The sequence below is a fragment of the Centrocercus urophasianus genome, unplaced genomic scaffold (genome assembly GCF_019232065.1).
Source record: "Centrocercus urophasianus isolate 14NV4802_14NV808 unplaced genomic scaffold, USGS_Curo_1.0 seq_22, whole genome shotgun sequence".
Classification (NCBI taxonomy): domain Eukaryota; kingdom Metazoa; phylum Chordata; class Aves; order Galliformes; family Phasianidae; genus Centrocercus; species Centrocercus urophasianus.
In genome coordinates, this window is record NW_024884778.1 from 8,463,844 (window position 1) to 8,488,941 (window position 25,098).

General features: G+C 51.0%; 2 protein-coding genes and 1 long non-coding RNA gene across 4 annotated transcripts in view; 1 reads left to right on the top strand and 2 right to left on the bottom strand.

Annotated features, from left to right (window-relative positions):
• Positions 1-7,929: 7,929 nt before the first annotated feature.
• On the bottom strand, positions 7,930-17,050 carry LOC122162696 (SRSF protein kinase 3-like). Its single transcript, XM_042823257.1, is given in 12 exon segments — positions 7,930-8,117; positions 9,365-9,457; positions 9,543-9,612; positions 10,069-10,176; positions 10,601-10,686; positions 11,777-11,939; positions 13,926-14,032; positions 14,280-14,367; positions 16,453-16,540; positions 16,659-16,767; positions 16,911-16,987; positions 16,989-17,050. Coding segments are annotated over 12 exon segments (1,239 nt in total).
• Positions 7,940-15,304, top strand: LOC122162697. 2 transcript variants are annotated; one of them, XR_006169642.1, is made up of 3 exons: positions 7,940-10,734; positions 12,913-13,012; positions 13,815-15,304. It is a non-coding gene; the product is annotated as an uncharacterized LOC122162697 (long non-coding RNA). The 2 variants fall into 2 exon arrangements; XR_006169641.1 differs by having other exon boundaries at positions 7,940-13,012.
• A 3,782-nt stretch (positions 17,051-20,832) lies between the features above and the next one.
• The window catches only part of PLXNB1 (plexin B1), a 51,986-nt gene continuing 47,720 nt past the window's right edge, over positions 20,833-25,098 (bottom strand). Inside the window, exons 36-37 of the mRNA XM_042823256.1 lie at positions 24,893-24,967; positions 20,833-24,551 (exon numbers count right to left, since the gene is read on the bottom strand). Of these exons, the coding sequence (XP_042679190.1) occupies positions 24,447-24,551; positions 24,893-24,967 (180 nt within the window). The 3' untranslated portion in view covers positions 20,833-24,446. The remainder of the gene's footprint in view (positions 24,552-24,892; positions 24,968-25,098) is intronic.

Below are 25,098 nucleotides of genomic sequence, written 5' to 3' on the forward strand. Positions count from 1 at the left end.
GGTAGCAGAGAGAAGCCACTGGAGCCAGTGCTGCTCCCCTCTGTTGCTCCTCACTACAACCTCTGTACTTACACTGAGATGCTTTCCCCTGTTTATTTTCTGAGGGCTCTGGAAGCTTGTCAAACTTATTCTGAGCCAATTCAATTCACTATCTTGGCAAAAGAAGAAGAATCCAGCAAAAAACAAAATTTGAAAAACAAAAAAAACAACCAAATACTAAAGCAGCTTTCTGCAGGGTGAGTTCAGAAGAGGGACTTGAGGAGCACCAGAGCTTGCAGACAAAGGCAGAACTGCAGGAGGAGCAGGCTGGATGTGCTGGGCTGTGTCACGCAGCCTCACCCCAAGTAACCCCGCAGGGCGCAGCGCTGCCATAGTTTGGAGCTGACTTCAGCTGACACAGCGTCAGGCGGCCTCCACATCCCTGCTGCACCGATGCCGGCCTGGCCCTGCCAGCAAGCAGCTCAGGCAGCAGCCAGCAGGAAAGAGGGAGGTGCTGCCAGGTACCTGCCTGCACAGCCTGCTGTGGGACGGACACATGCCACAGCTGGAAAGAAACTGTGGAGCTCAGAACCTGACCTTACCCCATCTGTCCTTGTTCCCTGTTAACCTCCAGGCAGCCTTGATCCCCAATGTCCTTGATGTTCATGAAGGCACAAAAGGAACTGAATCCAAACACAGGCCTCCTCTGCAGCCAGGCAGATTCCACTTAAGGACATCAGTCACCTCCTCTTCACAAGTTCACTGGGGCTGTAGGTGCAGAAGCTTCCAGATCTTTGCTGTGGCGAAAGTTAATCTACAGCCTCGTTACTGAGAACATTCCTTCAGCATGATTGCAAGTTATTTCAACCTGATGCCACTAAAACACAGGAAATCATTTGGTTTGGTGCCTTTAGCCAAAAGCTTGAAGTTCAAAACAAATTCAGAAGGTTCCTATATTATTCAATTCACTTTAACAGAAAAGTGCCTATACTTTGGCAATGCAAGTCAGGGTGAGATCTGCTGACGTTTTAAGGGCTCCATGCTGACCCCCCAGCACACTTCAGTTTCCCACATGGTTCTCAAACTTTTCCCAGTGTATTCCACCTTGCCTGTAAACAGAAACATTCATTTCCCCATTTTCCCCAAACTAATGAGCTGAGGAGAGCTTCCAAGGAGCAGCTTCATTTTAGGTCCAATTCAGGCAGAGGCAGAGCAGGGAAAAAGGGCCACACTGAGAAGCACCATTCTGCTCCTGCACAACTGGGCCAGAGCCACACTGGGATGCCGTGCCTTCGGCTCCCACCTCCCAGCAGCACCACCCTGCAGCTCCATTCCTCACTCCCAGGGAAGCTCCTTCCCCTCCTCCAGGCTGAGCACCAGCGGCGTGCATGGCTTCCTTATCCAAATATTTCCATGCAACACAATCCTCCAAAATACCAGCCACTTATTTCCATGACACAAAGTCTATGCACAACCATGAGACTGCATTATCTGACACTGACTAACTGAAACACTGAGCTGCAGCTCGACATTTTTTTTTTTTACTGAATCATCATCACCAACGGATGTGTTCTGCTACAAAGTCTGATGAAGAGATCTCCTTCCTACTCCTTCCCTATCAAAGGCTTGCATTTCAAACTGCTCTCTTCCAAGACGAGAGGATTCCCTGTATCAGAACCTCACACTGCCTTCCCTGCCAGCAGTGCAGCACTCGAGAAGCTAGGCCCTGTAAATGAATAAGGCTGCAGAGGAAAGCCCAGCCCCGCACCACGGGCTCCATAAGGACGGCAGGAACACGCCTGAGTCAGCAAATGAGCAGCTACCAAAAGAAGACAGTGTCTCATTGTCAATGTATATGATTGTGATTGCAATCGCTCTCTAAATATGAACACATCAGAAGCACTGTGACCTTTTTACTCTAAAATTACTTGGAAATATTCGAGGGCTTAAGCATTGTTTTCAAAACTAACTCACATTGTGTCTCAAAAGACCACTTGCGAGTAGGAAAAAAACTCATTTAGAATGGGATGAATAAGAAAAACAGTCAGTCTTAAAAACTGCACGGATCCGCCTGCTTTGGATACCTCCCCTTCGCTAAACTTAGCCCTTCCATGACCCTCGGGGAGGAATGCAAGACCTGTCTATGTTATCAAGTTTATACGGATTAAACTTTAGCATAAACAACAGTTCCCTTCTACACTTCACTCTAAAAGCCAAATTCCTGACTATTTCTCAATGCCACTGTTCTGCATCCCTCCCTCTTCATTCCCCCTTTTTCTTAAGGTTGGGTGAGTGTGGGACTATCAGATTCCTGACCACAAAAGAAATGGCTCCCGCTGCTCCCCCACAGCTCCCACTCCAAGAGGGGACAAGTCCTCCAGCATTTTTCCAGCTTGAAGTCTGAGCACATCACTACGCTTTGCAGATTACCTCCCATACTGCTCAATGAAGTATTTGCGTGTGTTGGGTAGGAGGAAAACAAAAAACTCACTTTTGAGAAAATGTCTCTTCCCCAAATTATTTTACGTTTGTTTCACCGTTTAAGCATTTCAATCAGATGCACGGACCAAGAAGTCACATTTACAATTTAAACAATACTGACACTCCTATAGGGTTTGTCAACAAAACCCGGGTTTAGGCTAGGATCCACTGCACAGTTTTCTTCTGGGCTCCAGCTCTTCAAGTTTAGACTCATCAGTCAAAGCGAGGGAAAAATCCCTTCAGCTATTTTTGTTGCAGGAAAATAATACTTCACCACCAGCTTGGGCGGGGGAAGGGGTTGATGAACAAGAACCTCCTGATTTGCCGTGCGGATCATCCTCCAAGACAAAGAGCATCTTTACTAATTACAGCAAAAAATTAAAGCAGGAGCAGTTGCTGCGGTGTTTCTGGGCACGCTGGGGGCCATGGGCTGCACTGCCAGCAGCTCAGCAAGTCCCACCCCCAGAGCACCGTGGGGAGCCCAGGAGCAGCCCACGCTCTGCCCGCTCAGCAGGGACAGGGGCTGCAGCAACACTGGGAAACTGCCACCAAAACAGCAAATCTTGGGGGAAAAAAAGAACAACCATCAAAAGCCCCCAAGAACTTCACCAAGAGTTCAGAAGTGAAAAAACCTCAGCTCCCAGAATTCCAAGAGGTGGAACTCTTGCTGCGTTACAGTCTGAGGCTCTTTCCATGATCAAAATCAGCAAAAGGTTTAGGTTAAGCCAGATTTATACAAAACTGTCTCTAATTTAAGAATGTAAGTGCAAACTTGCTGTGTGCTAACCCTTGCCTCTAGCAGTCACGTAAGCCAAAGGCTGCCTTCAATCTCTAACAGCTTTAACACACATAGTTTTGCAGGGCTTTATTTAATTTTGACAGAGTAAAAAATAAACAGCACAAGATGATGCTGCAAAATACAAAATTTTTCAATCAAATGGCTTTAGGTTCGCGTCACCTGAGATTTAACACCCACTGTAGATTTAAGCATACATCCAATACTCTCAACAAAAGTACAGTTCCTACGTCTTGCATAAAAAACAGCACGGACTGCAACCTTTATGCAGGCAGCGTAACACGAGATCTCGCTGGTCGGGTCCTCAACTACACACAAAAGCAGCACCGGAGCAAGAACACAAATGTGCATTTGTAATGCGGCAACACTGCCACGAGAACAATGATCTGTGAGTGTTCAAAACTCTGGGTGCCCATTACGTTTGGTTTACTATTGCCAAAGTAGAAACATTTTTATCTCATCACATCATCCAAGACTAGCTGGAAAAAGCCTGGGTGCCCAAAGGGAAAGGACGGACAGGCAGTGGGGTGATGAACCACACGGCTGGGCACTGTGCACTCAGGTCTCTGCTGAATGCCTTGCACCTCAATGTTGGAATCAATCTTTAAAAAAAAAAAAACACACAAAACTTCACAAAGCATTTAGAAAATTTAAATGAACCGTTCCTTTGGATTATGCTTTTTGCCCAGAAGCAGTGCACAAGGTTTTTCGCGAGCTCCAAGATGCTCATTCAATGCCGTTTCTTTGCGATGGGATTTCTCAACTGTGACCTATAACTTCTCAAAATAAGATCTGGCTACCACGGAGAACTCTTTCTATAAGGGATTAAACATATCTGGGATTTTCACGCTACTATAGGCCATACAATCTCAGACAACACCAGCAGAAATACTGCTTTTGAGTCACTTGGGATATGACAGTAAAAAGCAGGCCAGAGCCTTGCTAAAGCAGTGTCACTTATTCAACAGGATGCAAGGCACCAGATAATTCCCCATTATAACGCACAGGGAGACAGTGAACAAAGACTAAGGGGCAACGGAGATGGCTTGCTGTCTTTTAGTCCATGAAGGAAACGGTTTTGGTACCACCAGGAAATCCCAACCTGCTGTGGTTGTCCCACTGTGCTCTGCCCCAGCGCTGGATGCCATTCGTGGAATCACAGAACCATGATTGGAGACCAGCTGGTGCTCTATGTGCGAGGGCTGCTCGGAGCTCCACACCCTCACCATGGCTGCAGTCAGCCAAGAGGATTTCAGAGCGTTTCAATCTCTCTCACACTATTCTGCTCCTGGAATTTCTGCTTTCAGAAAACAGCGTTATGGGTTTGATAAGCGAGGCCAGGACCTGACATGGAGCAGGGCTCCCTGTGAGGTGTGGTTCCCAAAGATGGCACTGACGCTAACGTGTTCCCATGTCACATCCTGCACGCCTCAACCAGCAGCTCCACCTTTAACAAATGCACTGGGATACTGAGCTTCATCCCAGCAGCACATCACCTCCCAGACAGCGGCCAGTGCCAAATGGTTAGTTAATCAGATAAGAAAGGTACTCATTCTTCCTTAACAAAAAAAAAAAAAAGAAAAAAAAAGCTATTACATTCAAGCAGACAGTGTGTAGATGGGAGCTGGCAGATTCCACAATACAGTCACGTCAAAAATGGCCTCCTGCAAACTGTTCCCTCACCGAGCACTCAAGCCGAGCAAGGAGAGGAATCCTTCCATTACCAGAGGACGTCTCACCGCGGCACGGCAGCTTGCTGCACGTTGTGCCATACAGCCCTGCAAGCAGCAGCATATAAATGGTGTTCTGCAGGGAGCAGCAGGGGGAAACTCCTCTGCCTGCAATCTACTCCCAGCCCCAAAGTTGAGCCGGGCCATTAGTTTGACTGTTCCCCACTCTGTGAATGGAAAATCCCTTCTCAGCACTCGCAGGCTGCTGTCTGCCGCACACACCCACCGCGCACAGCAGAAATTCCAGTCAATAAGGCGAGTGGGGCCCAGCCGGTGGAAGGGGAGGAAGGAGACACACAAACAATAAGGCAAGCATCTGGCTCTGCGACTGGCTGGAAGGAGGCCGGAGTTCAGAGGCAAGGCGGCTGCAGCCCGCAGTTCACAGGAAGATCCTATCAATCCTTGCTGCCCTACTTTTCACACAGATCAGAATATCTGCAGAGGGTAACCCAGGGTTTGCAGCCCATATTCTGCAATTTCACCCAACGTGGGATGACGACGAAAGACACCTCGATGGGTTTGTCATTCCTGCTCCTGCTCGGGGCTCTGGGAACAGGCCTGAAGAACCCGAGGCCTCCCCTGCCCTGGCGCTGCGCTAATGGGGGACTGGGGAGCACCAGCCCTGCCCAACTCCCAGCCGGCACCCGGAGCGCTGCTGTCACCCCGGGGCTGGGAACGGCCTGGGTCAACCGCATCAAGAAAGGAAAATAAAATCCCAGGGCTTCCTATACGAGCGAAAAGGGAAATCTCCTCTTTCTAAGGAAGGAAAAGGAAATTGGTTCGCTGAGTTCGGGCCTTAAGGCACAGCCGTTCCAGAATGCCTCGCGGCGGGGGGGGGGCCGTCTGGAACACGGCGGCCCGAGCTCCGGGGCCGCATCCCGCACAAAGGCGAGGCTCAGAGCTGCTCCCCGTTACATAATGGCCGGGGGTCGGGCCGGGGCCCTTTCCGGGGGCACGGAGATGGGAACCCCTCGAGAGGCGGGAAAAGGTCCGCCCGGGGGTCGCTCCACGGAGGGGATGCGGTTCCCCCGACGGCGGCGGAGGACGGCGGGGCCGCGCAGCCCGGCGACACCCAAGGGCGGCCCGACGGTGACCTTGCGAGCGCCGGGCCCCCCGCGCGGCCGCGGCCCCTGCAGGGTGAGCCCTAGCACCGTGAGAAAGCAGAAAACGCCGAGCCGCCCGAGCGGGCGGCCCCGAGCCGAGGGACGAACCGCCGGACGGAGAGCGCGGCAGGCCCAGCGCTCGCTACCGCCCACGAAGCCCCGCGGCCCAGCGCCGGCCCCGCAGCACGGAGCACGCCAAGACGGTCCGCGCCACCGCACCGGGCCTCCCTCGGCGGCGGCCCCGTAGCTCCGCACCGCTGCCGAGGGCCCGCTCAGGGGGCTGCCGGTGCCGCGCGCCCGTCCGCGCGCTCTCTTCCTCCCTCCCGCCCGCCGCGGGCCCACGCCTACCTGGCCGGCCCGTTCCCCGGGCCCCGCGCGGCACTAGGCCCGGCTGAGCGCCACGGCGTTTCCTGGGCGGCCGGCGGCAGCGAGCCCGCGGCGGCAGCGCCAGCCCCTCCCCCTGGCAGCGGTACGACGGCTGCTCCCCAGGCCGGGCGGAAACGGCACTGCGCGCACGGGGATCCCCGGCGCCGGCGCCAGGGGCGCCCCGGCCACGCCTACTCGCGTTCCCCGTTGGCTGCCACGGCGCCGCGCCGCGCCCCGCCGGGCCGCCCGCCGCCGATATCGCCCCGCCTCCCCTCGCTTCCTATCGGCGGGCTCTACGCCCGGCCCCTCCCGCGTTCTTTTCTCATTGGAAGCCGCCCGCCCACCCCGCCGCTCGCCTCACGGACGCGGCGCTCCATCGGCTCGCCGGGCCGCCAATCGGCGGGGGAGGGCGGGACGTCGCCAGCGCCGACGCGGTGCGGCCGGGCGGGCCGCGACGGTGCCCGCCGGCCGAGGCGCGCTACGTGCTGAGGGGCGGCGCCGGCCGCGCCGGGCTCCTCCCTCCCCGAGGTGCAGCTCTCCGCGGGGTAAGTCCCGCGTCGGGACACGTGGCAGAAAGAAGGGGCGGCGCGGGCGGCCGGGATTCCTGGGCGGCAGCCGCGCGGTGCCGCGCGTGCGCAGCTTGGGAGTGAGTAGAGCGCGGGGGGGGGGAAGGCGGGAGGCGCGTCGCGCACGCGCGGTGCTCCGGGTGCGGGGCCTGCCACTCGGCACGTCCGCGCTGCGGAGGGGCGGGGGCGTGCGGGGGTCCGCCCGGGGGCGGTGCGGGCGGCCCTCGGCGTCGCGGGGCGGTGGTGCTGCTCTCCTCGGGCGGCTGCGTCCCTCCCCCTTTGGGCCCTCCTGAGGTGAGGGGAAGGGGGGCGCACCGGGCCCTCTGTCGCCTGAGGGGAGGGAGCTCCGCGCCCCACACAAAGGGCGCTGCCCGCGGGGGAGGAGGGGCGGCCCGGCGGCCGAGGGAGCGGGAGGGCGGGGTGGGGAGCCGTTCTGCGGGCCCGAGGCGGGACCTCGAGAGCCAGGGGGGCCTCGGTCGGCCGGTCTGCCTGGGAGCGGCGCGGCCTGTGAAACGACGAGAGGGGGGAAAAGAAGCAGGGATCTCGTGACTGACCGTCCGTTCTGTTTAATGCCCGCCGCGCGCCTAAGGCTCCACGGCGGATGACGGCCGCGCAGCCTCGCGAGGCACCGCGCTCAGCTCCTGTGGAACCGAACTGAGTGCAAGCTGCCGGCGGTCCGCCCGGCCCTTTTCGTCGCGTCGGACCCCCCGCCGCCGCCCCCGGGCGGGAAATGGCCGCAGGGGGTGAACCCGCAGCGCCGCCATCTTGTGCTCAACTCCCGCGGCCGCCGGAGCGGCCGCGAAAAGCGCTGGCGGCGGGGAGGCGGCCCCGAGAGCGGGACCGGACCGGCGCCGACCGGTCGTAGCGAGCCGCTGCGGGGCTCCGCCCGCGGGGATGCGCGTGCCCGGTCACGGGGTGCTGAGCCACGCGTGCTGCAGGCACTGCGCGGCCGTGGCGCGCTTCTCGGGGGCGTAGCGCAGCGCCGACATCAGGAAACTGGTGAATGGAGGCACCTCGTGTTTTCTCCACTTAAGTCTGTCCGCCAGGATGGCGTGGAGGCTGCGGGGAATGAGCCTGGAGATCCGCAGAAGAGCACCTGTTGGAGAGCGCGTAAGCACAGTACGTTAATTACGCCCTCGAGAGCGATAGGCTGTTGCTCCTCCCCTCGCACAACTCATCCAAATCCTCCTGAAAGATCGGTCTGTGTGCATCATCGTGTCTATGCTTCACGTGCACTCCCACTTCTAGACTTCGCTCTCTGGTGTTTCAAAAATCACCGTTACAAGTTAGCGTGTGGGGCCTCTTCATTCGTGAGCACTTATTAGATGTGAACACATCAAGCACAGATGAAGCGTTCCCAGGATGGTGATACCGAAGTCATTCCTGTGGTCCCTCTGCCTACCTGTGCACAACCCAGAGTGCGTTGTTGCCACAGACACGAGCCATTCATGTTTAATTTGCTTTGTGCCTGCTCACTCCATGAGATTAAGGGTGACACTACTGACCAGGAAGTGAGCCTTGTCCCTTAGAGTTAGTGGTGTAAATGCAGTGATTCAGGTTAGGCATGTGTGGTTGGGCCAGTTTGGTTCTCACGGAGAATAAATATACAACAAGGATTGTTTTTGACTCATCTTTTGAGCACCATAGAAGGAATAAATGAACAAAGAGCTGAAAATGAGCAGGGAGGTGCTTGCTGATCTACAGCACTGCATTAGTGTGCAACATGAGAGGAATTGTACCTAGACAGGCTGTGTGGCTGGTTAATATGAGTGAGGAGGAGGATGGACTGAATTGCAGAAGGATGGAGTTATGTAATGCCTTGAAGTCAAAAAAACTATTTCAAGCTTAATGAGCCAAAGGAATTGGGAGATTAAAACAGAAAGACATTACAGCTGGGTCAGAAGACTAAATATAGCAGCTATGGTGGAAGGATGGGAGGATATGAGTGTCCCATTCCTCTTCATCATTGTTCTCTGCTAGTGAATGGGTGAAATCCAGCCAGTTGCACACTCGCAGCTTTCCTGCCATGTAGCTGTTTCCTGTCCTTATTTCCATTCTCTCCAGCTCCAAAGGAGAAAGGATAGAAATCTTTTCCTTGCTCGATATTTACTATGACCCTTTTTGAGGTTTCTGTATTTGCATTTATTGCTGGAATGCTCCTGGATTCCAAAGGTGGCCATGCGGGAAGCGTTACTGCGCTTTACGAAATCTCTACCTCTGTTCTGTCCCTGCTTGTAGCCTGCACTTTATAACATTACTTTTGATGTCTTTCAGTAGTAGCTGAGGAGTGTATCAGAGATCCACAGTGATTTTCAGGGTAAACTTCCTTTGGCTAATTCTTACCTGGCCTTCTGAAAAACGTTGTTGACTTGTTCCAGGATAAAGCAATCTGGGGAGGGATTCTTCCCAGGAGTTCAATAATGCGAGCAACGTGATCTGGACAGAGGAAGAGAAAACATGTCTAGATACAGAGGCAGTGATGCTTCTGTCAGTGAAATGAATACAACTGATGGAGTCCTACCATCATCTCTGGAGAAATATTTCCCAGGTTGAGGATTAAATAGACACTCCCCCGTTGCCATTTCAAATGCCTAGAAATGGAGTAGCGTTAATTCACTGACCAACTGGGCGTTTTTCTTCCTCATGAACTCTGATGGGAAGGGGAACCGGCACAGGTACTATCACACAGAACTGATAATGAAACATGGAAAGATTCACGTTGCTTTGGTGCACCACTGTGAATCAGCACCTTTAGTTCCATCAGGATGGAAACCAGCGTGTGCCTGCTTCAGTCAAATACATGAGCTAGCACCATGCTTGCAGTGTGAACTGCCTTAAGCATAAACTAATTACATTGAATATATCTGCAGCATACTTTCAGTCCAAAGTGAAGGAGTGCAGACAGCCTGCTTTTCCTTCTCTGACTCAGGAATGGCAAGGAGGTTGTGCTCCACATGCAGTGTGCAGGTGGGTGCTGAGGACTGCTGCCCTGGACCTGCCAGTGTCAGTCACCTTCTGTGCGTGCTCAGCACTGTCTCCAGCCCTACCAGGCAGCCTGTGCTCCAGATGTCTGCAGGAGTGCCATAGTCCAATCCAAGCAGCACTTCTAGGGCGCGGTATGGCTGGGTCTGTATCTCCTTAGAAAAAGGCTTATACTGTAACAGAAACAAACACCCTTTGGTTGGCTTCGAGTAACAAATAAATGAGCAACAGTGATGCTTGTGGCCACAAGCTGTCCATGCAATCACGAGGAAGAACTGAAGGTGTGTAGTAAATGCGTGCAGGAGACATCAGACCCATTCTCAGCCCTACTGGCACCACACTAAATTTACCTCCCAACATTTCACAGTGAACTTGTTCACAAATTTCTGGTTTACAGACTAACTGCAAGCGGAAGAAGGATCCAAAGCTGACATATCTCTGGAGTGTACTGCCCAACTCTAAGCTGGGAGTGATGAATCAGTTCTGCTTTAGCACACTCCAGAATAACTGCTCAGCTGTCGAAGGACTGACACCCCAGCTGTGAAGGAAGTGCAAAGCATCTCACAGTCACAGGACCAAGACTTGCAGCCGACTCACTGTCCAGCATGCACTGCCCAGATCAGCAATTTTCACTTCTATGCTCATTAAATCAGAATCTTCCAGTTGATTGCCAGGGTCACCTCCTAGATGGAAAGGAGGGAGAGAAATCAGGTCTTTCTCCAAAACAACAGGTATGCATCACTTACCACAGAAGGTACTTGTAGACCTACCTGCCTTTGAAGTTTTTCAACCTAGCAATCCAAAAATGCTTTAGACAGGTGATTCTTTTCATCACCAATAAAATACCACTTCTCATTTTTGAGGGAATGCAAAGGAAGGGCTGCTAACCAGTCAGTCTAAGAGAATGTTATGGAAAACTGCAGCTTGCAGTGGAGTGGTGTGACCACACACACCTCCTGCTGAAAGGTGCCTGCCTGGCAAGAGTTGTCAAGAACTGTCAAGGTAGCATTTTCACATACAGACCCTGGAAAAGGGTAATTTTTCTTCTGCTGCTTTGTAACTGTCAACTTATGTCTGGTATCATGCCTTTTTGTTCCCAACAAAAGACTCTGCCAATAATTTAGCATTTGTCTTTTGCCCCAGGGTTTGAGGGACAAAACAGCAACATCATGGGAGAAATGCTTGTGGGAGAATATTATGGGAGAAAATATGAAGAGTCTCATTGCTGGGAGACTAAATCCCTTGAGAAACTCCCCAGCCCTATGGCTTATCATGTATTCACATCATTCTCTGAAAATAAATCACATCTCAAAAGGCCTCAAAGAGTACATACAGGTCTCCCACAAACCTCAGGAATACGGGAAATAAAAGAGTAGATGTGTCATACAGTTTTTGGATCAAACCAGTCAGTATGTATCCTATTCCGTAGCTGAAAGAAGCAGTGAGGGAACCATCCTGTCCTGAAAGCTGTCAGAATTAGCTCTGAGGTTGTGCTCAGCTTATTGACACGTGCCTCTGATTTTGCACTGTTCTGCACGCACGCCTTTGTGCAAGGCCACTTTTCTGTTGGTGCCCTTGGTAACTTGGAGCCGCTCGATGTGGGGTTTGTAGAAGCAGACAGGAGAGGTGTCAGCAGCGTGAGCTGGCTGTGTTGTTTTGTACCAGTGCTGTGGGAGATGTGAACTCTTAAGCTATCTGCACCTACTGCGCCGTTTCATTTCTGGCAGTAACCTCCTAAGTCTCTGTTCTTGCAATAAAACCCCCAGTGCTCACCTGGTGCCTTTAGCCTCAAATCTGTTCTCTGGCCACAGTCAGCAGCATCAAGCAGAAACCTCTGGAGGTTTTTGTCATGAATGTACAGCAGCACGTTCTCTGGTTTGATGTCTGCGTGGATAATCCGGCAGCGCCCATGCAGGAAGTGCAGGCCTGCTAGCACCTGTGTGAGCCAAACAGCACTGAGGTTAGCAATGTGGCAGATACTGTATGGGGGTGGCAGTTGCACCCTGAAGAGCAGTAATGTTGGCTGAGAGTTCCTGTAGAAGCAGGCACAAGTGGTTTCACCCTGAGAATGGCCAGCGCCGTAGCCCACACACTCGGCACCGCCAGTGACGGAGCGTGGAGATCTGGCAGAGGACACAGCAGAGTGCCCAGGTGCCAGCACAGATGGGCAGGCCTGGAGAGTTGGAAATAGGGCGAGACACGAAGAGGCGCTGCGATCACAAAGCAGAACGTTCTCCTGAAAAGCAGCTTTTGTTCACGTGGCTGGCACGTCTTCAGCCCACCAAGCCTGTCTGTTAATCCAGCATTATCACTGGAATGGAAGTTGGGAGTCAGTTATAGGGTGTTTGACGTGGCACAGGAGGGAGTCCCATCATGCAAGCAAAGAGAAGGGGTGAATCATAACGCAGCCAGGAGGAGGCAGGGATGATGAGTGAGTACATGCAGAGAGGAATTAAGGGTACTGCAGGAGAGCCATGTAGGGAAAGAACAGCTCACGGCGGAGCAGGGAGAGCCTGGCTGTCACAGGGGAGAGATAAACAATGCGTGCAAGAGAAACGCTCTATCAGAGATCAGTAACAGTGAAAAGGCTACTAGGAGGTTAAGTTGCTCTTTTAAAACACTGGTCAGTCGTAAAGGCTGGCAAATATTCTCTGTATTATCAAAATCTATTCTGGGATGAACACCAGCCCCAGGAAAATACCAACCTTAAATGGTAACTGTGAAACACAAGGAAAGATTTAAATAGCTAAACTGGAATAAGTCAGAAGTAAATGCTGTCCCAATGCTGATCCAAAGGGGAAAAAAAAAAATAAAATTACAGTTACACAGATAAGAGATCAAACAAAAGGCTTGGGTGTGAAACAGAGCATATCAATTAATGCCACTACGTTTTCATCTAACTTATTCAGGTGTTAGTGGAGCTGCTTTCGAGGAAGAAGATATTCCAAGAAAAGGATGGAAGAGGAAGTGGTTTTCTTTCTGTGTCCCTAGAAGGGCATAGGAATCAAGGTAGCAAATCTTCATTTTGGCAAGTCTGCAGACTTCTGATAAGCCTTGGCACTGGCAGCAAAATGTAATATTAGTTATTCTTAGACTCAGGTTTCCTGCTCCTTCGCTGTTCACAGACAATGCATAAGAAACTCAGCTTTCACAGACTGTTTGATCAGCATGCCACATCCTTACAGGGGATGAAGGAAGTGTTGGCTCTGAGCAGGAAAACCTCAATATGGGTGGAGGACCAGCCAACCTAACCAGCAATTTAAAAGCTCGGGGAAGGAATCAGCTGTGGGGCAGACCTTCAGCAGCCTTGGAATTACTGGGCAAACAGCTGAAGCCAGCCCTGAGCCCTGCTGAACTCACTGGGGCAAATGCTAGCAGTCTGGCATCACTACCATAGGAAACTTCAGATGATAGCAGCAGGACAGAGAAATACATGTGTTGTTGTTTTTTTTCCAACAAGAAACATATCTATGGCAGTCTGTTCATCTTGTGAACAGCTGAACTGCTGGAAAATTCAATAATTTGCTGAGGTGTGAATGAGATACAAATGTAAGTGCCAACTCTGAGTCCCCTGGTGCAGATCTGCAGCTCCCTGACTCTTTACATCAATGGTCCTGACCCCTTTCCAAATCCTCTGAGACTAATAGGCATAGGCAGTAACACACGTTGCCCCTGTATTATTGTGACTATGTTAACCTCCCATTCTGGGTTCCATTTGACATTTTTTCTCCTCCCACCCAAAATAAATAGCTACTGTTTTCCTTCAAATTGTATGTCTTTGGCACTGATTCTGTTGTCTCTTTCTTTGCAGATGCAGTCATACAGAAATTCATGGCAGGTGACCCCAGGATGAAGACTATGGTGAGTTCCCCAGCCAGCACTCCCACAGTGCCCTCACCCAAGCAGAACTCAGTTCTCTCACCTGCTGTAAAGATTTTTTCACAAAAGGCAAAGGCAATCCCTGGGCTGCATAGTTACCCATCAGGAATTGCAGAGAAGGACCCAGCGCCTCAAACACCAAGCACGTATGTGGGGAAGAGTCATGGATTCACCAACAGAGAGCACATGCTGCTACCAGCTTCTTGCCCTTCACCAGAGCAGCCAAACATTTCATTAGCCAGCCTCCCCTCCTCCAGCCACCTTCACGTTCTCTGCTCTAGCTATTGCCCTGCTCATCCTCCTCGTCTGAGCACAGCAGTTGGATCTGTGTTATCCTGTGACTCCCCAGCACAACCTTCGCTGATTGAGAGCTGCAGTTCTATTAGCAGAAGGATATGGAAGCCGTTCTCTCCAATCATTCTGAAGTCATCTAATAAACAGATGATGTTTTCTCCTGCCCGATCCTTCTTCTTCATACTGCTTACCTGAGGGGGAGATTCCAAGGAAACTGCAATTAGAGACATATATGTGCACAAGAACATCTTGCACCCATTTTATCCTGTTCTGCAGACTCTCTTCCAGGATTGGCATTTTATAACAAATCTCATGAGAACAGTATCAAGCAAACCAGACTCCCAGAACACAAGCAAACTGTGTTACTATGGAGTTAATTTCTGTGTGCTGTCTTCCTCTGACCATGTGACAGCATCACCTTCATAGCATCTGAATAACTCAGACAGCTGTGGTTGTCTGCAGTCAACTGAAGGCTGCCTGTTCTACCAGGGTGCAGAGCTGGTTCTGCACCTGGAGCAGTTGAGGGAAAAAGGGTTGGCTTTGGTGCAACAGAGATCTCTGATACCGAGCGGTGGGGGAAGAAGTGAATGCAGATCTTTCATACAAGAACCAGGAGACATCAATAAACCTGGTACTTGGGAGGGTCAGAAAGAAACCTGAGAAGGTGGTTCTTCACACAGTGCATGGATGATTGGTAGCAGTTTTTGTCACAGAATGCTTCAGGTGCTGAAGCTCACATCAGCTTGCAGGAAAGCAGGGCAGGACTCTTGAAAATAAATCCACTAAGAATTACTGCTCAGCACGTCGCCCTTGGCCCAAGAAATCTTGAGCTGTAAACTGTTCTTGGCCAGGCAGGGTGGTGTTCAGTGGGAGCAGCACCTCGTGCTTAGCTTGTCTTCTTGCCCACATGGATGTCTGCTGCTGGTATGGGGTGCCTGGCTGGGCAACACCCCTCTGCCCCAGCGCAGGTGCTGTTGGTATCCCCAGCTCTTGCACCACCACCACACATTTTCATGGCAAACTGTACCATGAGTTTGCTCCCACAGAGCACCGGTTCAGCTAAAGCAACGGCTACTGTACCTACAGCTTTTAATATATAAATATATATTTATATTTGTATTTATTGTATATGTATTTGTTTTTTCTTTCTGACGTGGCTGTAATTATGGGTGATTTTGGTTTGCTTTTTGTGCAGCTGCCAGATCTGTCTGTGCCAGCACCAGGAGGTTTGTTCTCACAAAAGTGAGCAGCTGTGGAACCAGGGAGGTCCCAACTGCCTCCTCTGGCAGAACTGTGGGCACGGACCACTGTGCTGATGGAAATGACCCTGGGAACCAGCTCTATTCTGTTGAATGGAAGGCGTGTCTTTCTGAGAGAATTAGTAATAAATTAAGGGTAAGGCTTGGTCTACATGTAGAATTGTGCTGATGCATAGAAAAGCACCCTTTGATTACATTTACTTTTTACTTCCTCTTGCATCACTGAGTCTGGCTCATATCCCTTTGGATACGGCCTGCAGAGGTGCAGATGCGAACCAAGCCTTTCCCAAACCTGTTGGAGAAAGGCCTCAGAGTAATTTGAAAGGCAAAATTTAATGACTTTTATTCACATACAGCTGATGTAATTTCACATTTAGGTAAACTCTAAGAATTACAACCATGAGCTTTCTAGAACTAGCAGGTCAAGCCATTTTCAAAGGCAACTAGTTGAGACTCAGATCCGCGTGCCTAATTACTGCATCCATTAGCAAAAGCAGAAGGAAGCTTTCTGAGTTGAGAGGTTATATATCACATTTGCTTTGTCCTGCATTTTTTTTTAAGATGCTTCCTTTTGCTTCAGTATTTAGTTGTGATAGAGCAATGATCTCCGAGCTAGGAAGTACACAAATATAGTGAAAACATTCCCAACTGTGGTTAAGAACAACATTGCCACATTTTCTTGTTGGTTCTGGTGGTTTCTCACCCTGTGTTTCTGCAAGTTCCTCTTATTCACTGGATTTTAGTCTCAGCTGAAAAAAAATGGGCCAACAGGACAAGTGAGACACAGCCACCTGTCCTACATTACAGGAGGAATTACAGGAGGAAGGAGAAAGTGCCTCTTTTAGGGGTCATGGCCAAGCAAAGGTGACTTAATGAATTATCTGACATTGTTTTCCATTCCCCAACCTTGCTCCTCAGACAGACCTGGAAGGAGAAGGGACAATGAAACTGATACCTCAGTCTGAATTCAGTGGCCACCTCCACAGAGAAAAGCACAGAGCCTGGGAAGATACGTACACATTTGAGGAGAGAGAGCTCATCCTGGGCAGCCTCAGCAAAGCCTTCCCTGCTCTTCAGGACCTTCACAGCTACATTCTTCTTCTTCCTACAAAAGGAATCACAGCTAGAAGTCGATGCATGCTGGTTGGCCTACACAGGGGGCAAGTCCTGCCCAGGAGATTGGCCGTCCTTCCCTGCTGCCCCATATGGCATCAGCCCCTCACCTCATGTCCTGGCACAGCCAGACAGTGGCAAAGGCCCCGCAGCCCAGCTCGCGCACAGCCTGGTATCGTGCGTTGAACACCTCTCCTTCCTGCACTGGGTGGTGGCCTCCTGTGGGGACCATCACCAAGAAACATTACTGCTACCCTGCAGGAACCGCTGAGCTCTCCCAGAGGAACGGCCAGATGGGTCCCCTGACCTCCTCTGGCATGGGAAGAGCCTGGTATGATCTCACCTCTGGTCCGAGGACTCACCTGGGTGCTGCACTTCTGGCACATCCTCCTGCACCTGCTCTTCCATGGCAGTGTCCCAGCAGGTCCTGGTGAGAGGACAGAAGCAGTGGAGAACCAGGCTGTGCACTATGTGCAGTGCAATCTCCAGCATTTTACTCCATAAAGAGAGAGCTGCACAACAGCTGCACACACTGATGTGCACAGCTCCCATTTGTTCTTCTAGCTCTGTTCTCCCTCACCCTGTTCCTTTCCACCCGCTTCGTCCAAACCTGGAACTGAGCTGTTAGGAACATAGGAATGTTTTTGGCACTTCAGAGAAGTAAGGATTATTTTAGAAGTTCACAGGAGGAAAGCTGGCAGGCTGGGCAGGGCTCCTGGCTCTCAGGTGGAAGTCTCAGGTTTCCCTGTGCCTTGGGCAGACTTCCAATGGCTCGGTGAAGACTGCAGGGTCCCCTCCAGTGGCTGTGACACTGGACTGGGCAGAAGGCACACTAACTTAGGGCTTTCACTGGCAGCAGAAGATTCACATCTCAGGCTGGTGCTAAGCGGAGCGTGCAGTTTAGAAGCTACGCTGCACATCTGAATGCAGCATGGGGCCAAAGCAGGGATTTGTCACCAAGAGTCCCATGATCCCCTACAGAGAGGCCACGAGGGAGGGGAAAGGCTGCTCCCCTGCATGTTTCTATGACAGCAAAAGGTACACAGAGGCACTGCAAACAGACGGATACAACTGCTGTTCCCCCTACTCCACAGCACTGTTGTGGAGTTGGCTCAAGCGCGAGTCACCTGAAATAGAGCCCCCAGTCCCCACATTGCTAATGGAAATACAGATTTACGCTGCCTTATTTTGGGTGCTCCAACCCAGCATTTCATAATTCAGAAATGTCACTTGCTGTAATGGCCAAAGCTTCATATGAACAACTGTTGCCAGAGTTTGTGACAGGTGATAATAACCCAAGCAGGCCATTAGCACGAGTAGAAATATCAACCTTTAAATCCTTCAGAGTCAGGTTGCCAAAGCTGAGAGCTTGTATGCAGTGCAGAACTTTCAGAAATAGTCGTAACGTGCTGGCAGTGTAGGTGCATGTCCTGTCACACGCCTCATAGCAGCAGCCACATGACTGGGAGCTGCTCAGGGACAGTGACATCTTACAGGTGCTGAAAAAGCAGCACAGCTTCCTCAAAAATCTTTTCCTATCCCAGCACAGCAACACAGCTGCAGCCTGTCTTTGGGCACCAGGTGAACTCTCAATTCTAATTTAGGCTCAGAATAGGCTTGGAATGGCTGTGTAGTCAGGGATACGCAGAACTGCCAGAGCTTACATTTCTTTGTTCTCCCTACCCCATGGAGCAGCGTGCAAGGAGCTCAGAATCTCTCTCCTTTGCACCTCAAATCTCAGCAATTATACACACTCTTTTGGGCTTAAACCTCAGTCTCTTTTAGGCTTGAACCTGCAGGGTGCTACATGTCCATATGGCCACTCCCTGCAGCGAATATTTACTTGAGTCCTAGCTATGATACGGAGGTGAAATCAGGATTGTCCTTATTTGTGCACAGACATAGCCCATCAATAACCTTGCAAGCTCCTGCACCACCTGATAGATACCTCTTCAGTCACGTCTTCTAAGGTTTTGTCAAATAATTAGAACAAGGAGTTGATCTCTAAGAGCTGGGCAGAAGCCCTGAAGATTTTGTTTCTTAAGTCACTACCAAAGGAAAAATGGGAGATGAGGGTTCAGCATCTTCCCTAGATGGATTTCTGTGATAATAAGAGTCTTTGGTGGGAAAGAACGGTGACCTACTGCTTAGGATCCAAAGTCAGACTCCGTGAGCATCAGACACACCCTAGCACTTGGGCTGACGGAGTTTTTGAGCTCACAGTGCCCTGCTGTCCTTCCTGAGGTGTGTGCGAATTCACCTCCTGCCCACTGCACTGACGTGGATAATCCAGTACAGGGTAAAGAGCATTGCTTTGTACTTTGGTACAGAAGACGGAAACACACTTTTCGAAGCTTTATGATAAAAAACAAAAAGCACAACAAAAACCCAACAATGCTTGTAGTTATTTGTCAGTCGATATATTAAAAAACTTTTTTTTTTTTTTTTTCATTAAAAGCTACATCACGCAGAACCCACTGACTTGCTGCAGGCCTGGACCAGCTCAGAGAACTTCAGCCCAAAAATGTGCTGGTACCAGTTAGCTAAGCAGGGAGCAGCGATGCTTCACCTCGCCTGCACAGAAGGGTGCAAGGAGCCAGCCCACCACTCGCCATGCACCCCAGCTCCTGAACCCGAGTTGGAGTATTTAGCAGAGCAATATGTGCCTTCATCTTCATCCAGCACAGACGTGGTAAGTCCTGGCTGAGTGTAGCATCCCTGCAAGTCACAACACACGGCATAAAAGCAGGCACGTGGGGCTCAGCCCCTGTGGCCCTGCACACTTACCATGCAGCTCAGGAGGCAGGGGATGGCACCCCTCTCATCATCTGGCTCGTGCTGGAGCTCCCGAAAGTGAGATACCAGCTGGTGTTGCTCTCCTTTTAGTCTGCACTGCTTGGGAGGGTTGTCCTTGGGCCAGCCAAACTTTTCTGCATCACTGGGTAGATGTGCCGGGGCGCAGGGTATCAGATCTCAGCACCGTTTCTGGGAACAACCTTGGCTGCAGGGCAGCAGGAGACCCAGGACAGCTGTGATGGGTTTCCTTTACTGCCGTTCACTGCACCTGTCTGTGCAGTCCCCGCCTCAGCTGCCCTGGCAGCAGGTCTGTCACCCTGCTGGAGCTCCACGGTCTCCCGAGCAACTATTTATAGAGGAAAATTCACCACTCTGCTGAGATGGAAATAGGAAAGCCTTTCCCCTCTGCAGTGGTTCCCACTGCTCCCCGGAGCACGGCAGCAGGCTGCGCGGCCCAGCCTCGTAGCAGTGGCACCACCTCCCGTCTCTGCACGGCACAGCGCTCACCAGCCTGCGCTCGGCGGAGGGGAGACGCTCCCACCCCCCTACTGCCCCACTGCCTGCGCTCAAGGCACCTCTGCCTCAGCAGCCCGTGAGTCACACGGGCTCTCCAGACTCGGGGACAAGGCAGCACAGTTCTGCACAGATGTGCTGGCAGCACTTTCACTCGGCTGCTTGCAGGTTTTAGTGCAGTAACAGCTGTGCCCCCCCACCCCCGCAGAAGGAATGGGAAAGGAGTGCAGGCTCACTGAGCCACGGCACCGAGTGCTTTGCACCGCTACGGAGCGCGGGACCACACGCAGCGAAAGCACTCCGTGCGTTCCCCCAGCGCCCACGTGCAGCAGCGCTTGGCAGCCTCAGCCTTCCCCTGGCCGGGGGCCCTGGCGTTGCGCAGCTCAGGTTTCCTTGCAGAGCCTGCAGAGACCCAGCCCTGGAGCAAGGGGTTAATCCTGCCCTGCTGCCAAACCCAGGCCAGGGCCTCACTTCTCCCCCCTGCCTGTGCCCCTCTCCTCTCACCTGCCCCCTTCAGCACTAAAAATATCGTAGGAGGGGGCTGAGACGGAGCCAGAAGCAGTGCAGCAGCAAGGGGGAGAGCTCAGCTTCACAGGAGGAGAGCTCTGTAACCCATAAAAGGCCAGGAAGAACACACACATAGATGAGGGCAGCACTTAAGCACAGTGGTGTTTTATGTGTGTAGGCACACACACACGATAAAGCAAACCGCCTATAACTGCTAGTAAAGAAAAGGAGCCTGCTGCAATTAGTTTAAGAATTAGGAGTTGTTAGAGAAATTCTGCTTTCTGCCTCACCCTGGTGGACACCAGCAATGGAGGAGCATGAAGCCTCGGTCTGCATCACGCTCACCCCTCCTGCAAAAACAGCCAGAGCTGTAGCTGTCCTGGACCAGATTTGTCCCCACTCACCTGCCAGAAGGTGAACACATTGTGGGCCATCACATTACTGTTCAACACAAGTGTGACACACAGATTGTATATTAAAATTTATTGAATTATTGTGTAAGAATTCTCTTTATTAAAATCATTTGAACTCTAAACTGATTATTTACAGACAAAACCTCTTATATCACCAAAAGATTCCTACATCTCAGAACAGTATCTACAAACAGTTATTACACTATGTAACAAAATTCAGATTTTTTTCAAGCTTTTTATATTAATTATTAATTCCAATTTGAGAAAGACAGTACCTCAGGTGCTCTGAGCAGAACTCAAGGTGTGGCAGGGCACAAAAGCAGATCAGATCGTGCTGTAACAGAGACACCAAGTTGCCTGGCTGGGAGAGGGCAAAAACCTGGACAAGACCAGGAGGAAGGGCTACGGGCACAAGCTAGGTATTCTGGAAACCAAAACAATCATTCTGACAAGAAAGGCACCAAAAAAGCAGCATCTTGCTGCAACTGGGGCATACCCTGAAAAAGAAATGGCATTCCACCAAGGCAGCAGGATCTAAAAGCCCTCTTGTTTTCTTTAAAAAGAAATTACCCATCTTTTCTACTAAAGAAAAAAGCTTCCAGATACAGCCTACAGTTCGCCACCAAACAGATGAAGGCAAGCACTCTCACACCTCCATCGTGTGGGTGCTGGCTACTCCTAGCCTTACTGACAGGAGACACTCAAACTCACTCATGACGCTTACCTTAATACTGACCAGTTATCAGCGTTTCATGCAGACCACGGTGAAATCAAATGTATTTCTCTGACTGCAGTACAAAGCAGACCCCAAACCTGCCATTCAACATCATCTTTCTGAGGACACGATTAACATGGTGACATCCCCTCACAGCACCTACATTCTCCACTGCTCCATTCTGCTGCCTGCAGGAGCATCAGAGGGGCTCCTTCCATCCCCAGCGCACCCAACAAGCTGAGAAACCAGGCAGAGACTGGAAGAAACGTGAATTATGAGAAATAATAAATAAAGTCTTCCCTGCACTAGGGAATTTTATAATAAAAGCTGTTTTGTGCAAATTTCAATGCAACAGAACCCTGTTGTAGTAATGCTTTTTACCACAGGAGCGTGGTGTGGACGGAAACAGGGCCAAGCGTAAGCACCCAGCAAAGGAGCTGCAGCACATGCCCCCAATGAGCAGGATACTGTTACCTACAACTCCAAAGGCAAGCAGTGGGGAGAGCTGGGCACCACTCACTGCCCCTGCGCCGGGCAGTGCCTCCTGGTCAGCCACATAGGGGCAAACTTGAGATGTTAAAGAAATCACTTACGTTTAGCTCTACTCTTATGCCTTGATTATTGCTTTGATAAAAGCTGACTTTCACAGATATTCTCAGAGAAAGTAAATAATCTCCAACATCCAGAAGCACTACTGAGAAAGAGGATGTGGACCTGCTTCCCTGGCAGCCTGAGCCAGGCTGTGTGGACAGAATTCATCTGACCGCAGCAACAGCAGAAGAGACGCAACAGAACACAGAGCTGCCAGTGCAGAGCAGGAGAGACCTGGATCCCTAGGAGAGCTCCTGAGTCTCCCTCCCTTACTTGTGTGAAGGGAATCCAGAATCAAGTCCTGCACCACCTCGTTCTGGGAAAGCAGAGGGAAATCCCACAAAACAGCAGCAGCCTACGGCACACAGCTCCTGGCAGACACTGCCAAGTCCTTTCTTCCACCCGGCTTTTTGGGGACTAATTTTACCATGTTCTGTTGAGACAGAGGTTTCAGAGAAGCTAAGTTCCCACAAGTTCCATGGAATGGGGCGGTCAGGCGAGAGACAGACACAAACTGGTGCTCTCTGGGAAAGGAGGCTGGCAGACACGGAGCTCTTGACAGGGCCTGCTCAGCAGCTGCTCTGCACAGCAGGACAGCAGCACTCTGAGCACACAAAGTACCTGGGAATTCTGCTGGGAGGAGAGCTCATGGGAAAGCACTGGCTTTGCAGGAAGAGATGCCAACATTAGCTGGTTATATTGCTCAGGAAAACATCCTGCAACTGCACAGTGCTCACACAAAGCCACACGGCTGATTCACAGGCCTGGAAATGCAGCTATGTGCAACGCAGAGAGGCAGGCATGTGATCCTGCCCTGATCTAGCTCTAGTCCTTCCAGGCCTGCACAACCACCATCAGCAGTGTCAGAGGAGTCAGACCTGATCTGCCTCAGAGACGAAGGACATCAGCTTGGACTCAATGGGGGATAAGAAAGTGAAGGAAACCCTTTAAAACTGGAATTCAATCACTATGGGCAGAGTGCTGTGAGGCTTCCTGACGGCTCTCCAGGAGGGAGCAGAGGCGCTGCCCAGCTACAGCTGAAGGCTAATGGCACACCTGCTCTGGCCTTGCTTTCCTCACATCAGTCACTGCTGTTTGCAGGACACCAGATGCTCTTCAGGAACGTGGTTGTGCCTCATGGCTCCCTTGAGTTCACAGCTCACCAAATCACCCTTCTGTGTGCCACAACAGGAGAGTTTGGGAGGCAAAACTGAGGTGTAAGGCAAGTCTAACAGAAACACACAGCTAAACATCAAACTGAGCTGTGGGGAAAAGCAAGCTGCTGTTACAATGTAGACATCCACAAGTTATCCCTGCAGACAAAGCAGTGGAGAAAACTTTGCTCCAGTGCTGACAGACGTTTGTCAGTAGAAGTGCACAGAGATGCTTCTCCAAGAAAAGCTTTGTCTCAAAGCCACAAAGTTAAACATTCTCCTTTAGCATTTAAATACATTATCCTTCTGAGGGTATTTACAAGTCCAGTTCAGAGCAGCAGAACAACCAGATACCAGAGGAAAGGGGAAGTGGCACAAGGCATTGTTGTGCTTTTCCAAAGAGCAGGACAACCCCTGAACTTCTGACAGATCCAGAGCTGGGTCAGTGGAGATTGGGACCAGCCAGACAGCTGACTCCTCACACACTACATTTGTCCTGAGGGGAAGGGTGGGGGGTGGCCCATTTACAGTGGGCTCCTGGGCAAGCCTGCGTGCTGGTGAACGTATCTCATCCAAACAGACGTTGCACCCAAGCAGTAAGACCAGAACACTGGGAGCAAGAGACCTTTGCCATTGGTCCCTCTCCTTCTTACATCCAACATCCAGAACCAGTGAAAACATTGCTGCAAAGAAGCTTCTCAGGTGGAACAGAGCAGGAGCGCTCACTCATCCAGATGGAGATGAAGGTCAGTGCAGCTGTAAGACCAGGGGAAAGCTTCCTGTATCCCCATTAAAATGAGCAGCCAGTAGGGGAGCCTCCCAGCACTGGGCAAGGGCACTCACGCAAGGCCAAGGACTCCACAGACACGGTGCTTGGTGCTGCCACCTGGCTCTTCAACAGCAGCATTTAGAAGGTTGGCACATTCTCCTGATAACTGTAGGAAGGAGCTGCTTGGTCCCCTGAGACTGCCAGAGGAAAACTGAAATTCATTTGTTTCGCTTTTTGAAAAGAAAAAAAAAAAACAACTTTAAAAAAATATTCTCTGAGATGCAAGGACGCTTGTACTTGGTACTGCCTTGGCCAACCCCGTTCATGTCACTTGCTGGCTCCTTGGAGAGTCTGGTTCCAATGACAGCAGGACACCCTGCACACAGCGAGGACGAGCACTGTCCCTGTCCAGCCAGGGGAGAACAGTCTGTCTGCACCTGTCACAAATCTGTGACTTTATTCTCCACAGCTGCTGCAATCTGTTGTAGCCTATATCCAAGCTGCATCTTCTGTGCTGTTGGGTCTTCTTCCAAAGCAGTAATGATCTGCAACAAGACAGAGCTCACTGGCTGCCTTTCTCCAGCATGCAGCACTGCTGGCTGGAGATAATATTAAACATAATAATATTAAACAAATGCAGTGAAATGCTAACAGCCCCCTGGGTTAGAGCCAAGTCCCTTGTTTGCATGACGTCCTCCCTCCCTCATTGACAAGAATAAATTAAACTCATGACATGGAAGTTATGTATGTCAGTGAAACAATATGCAGCATTGTAATAATCTGGCTGCTCTTAATAATTAATTTGGGTTTTTTGTTTTTGTTTTTGTTTTTTAACTGGATGGTAGAAGGAGAAGGTTGAGTTCATACCTGTTGGGAACACACTCACCTGGTCATAGTACTTGTTGATGTATTTGTACAATTCATGCAGAGCCACCAGGGAATTGAGGTCACCTGAGTAATTCTAAATAAGAGAGGAAGTTAGATAAAGCTGTGACATCTAACAATTGTTCTTGCAAATTCTGTGTCCTCATAACTAATAAGGAGATGTACTGGAGTCACTCCCAGCACAAAGCAACGGGAAAGAGAATTCAC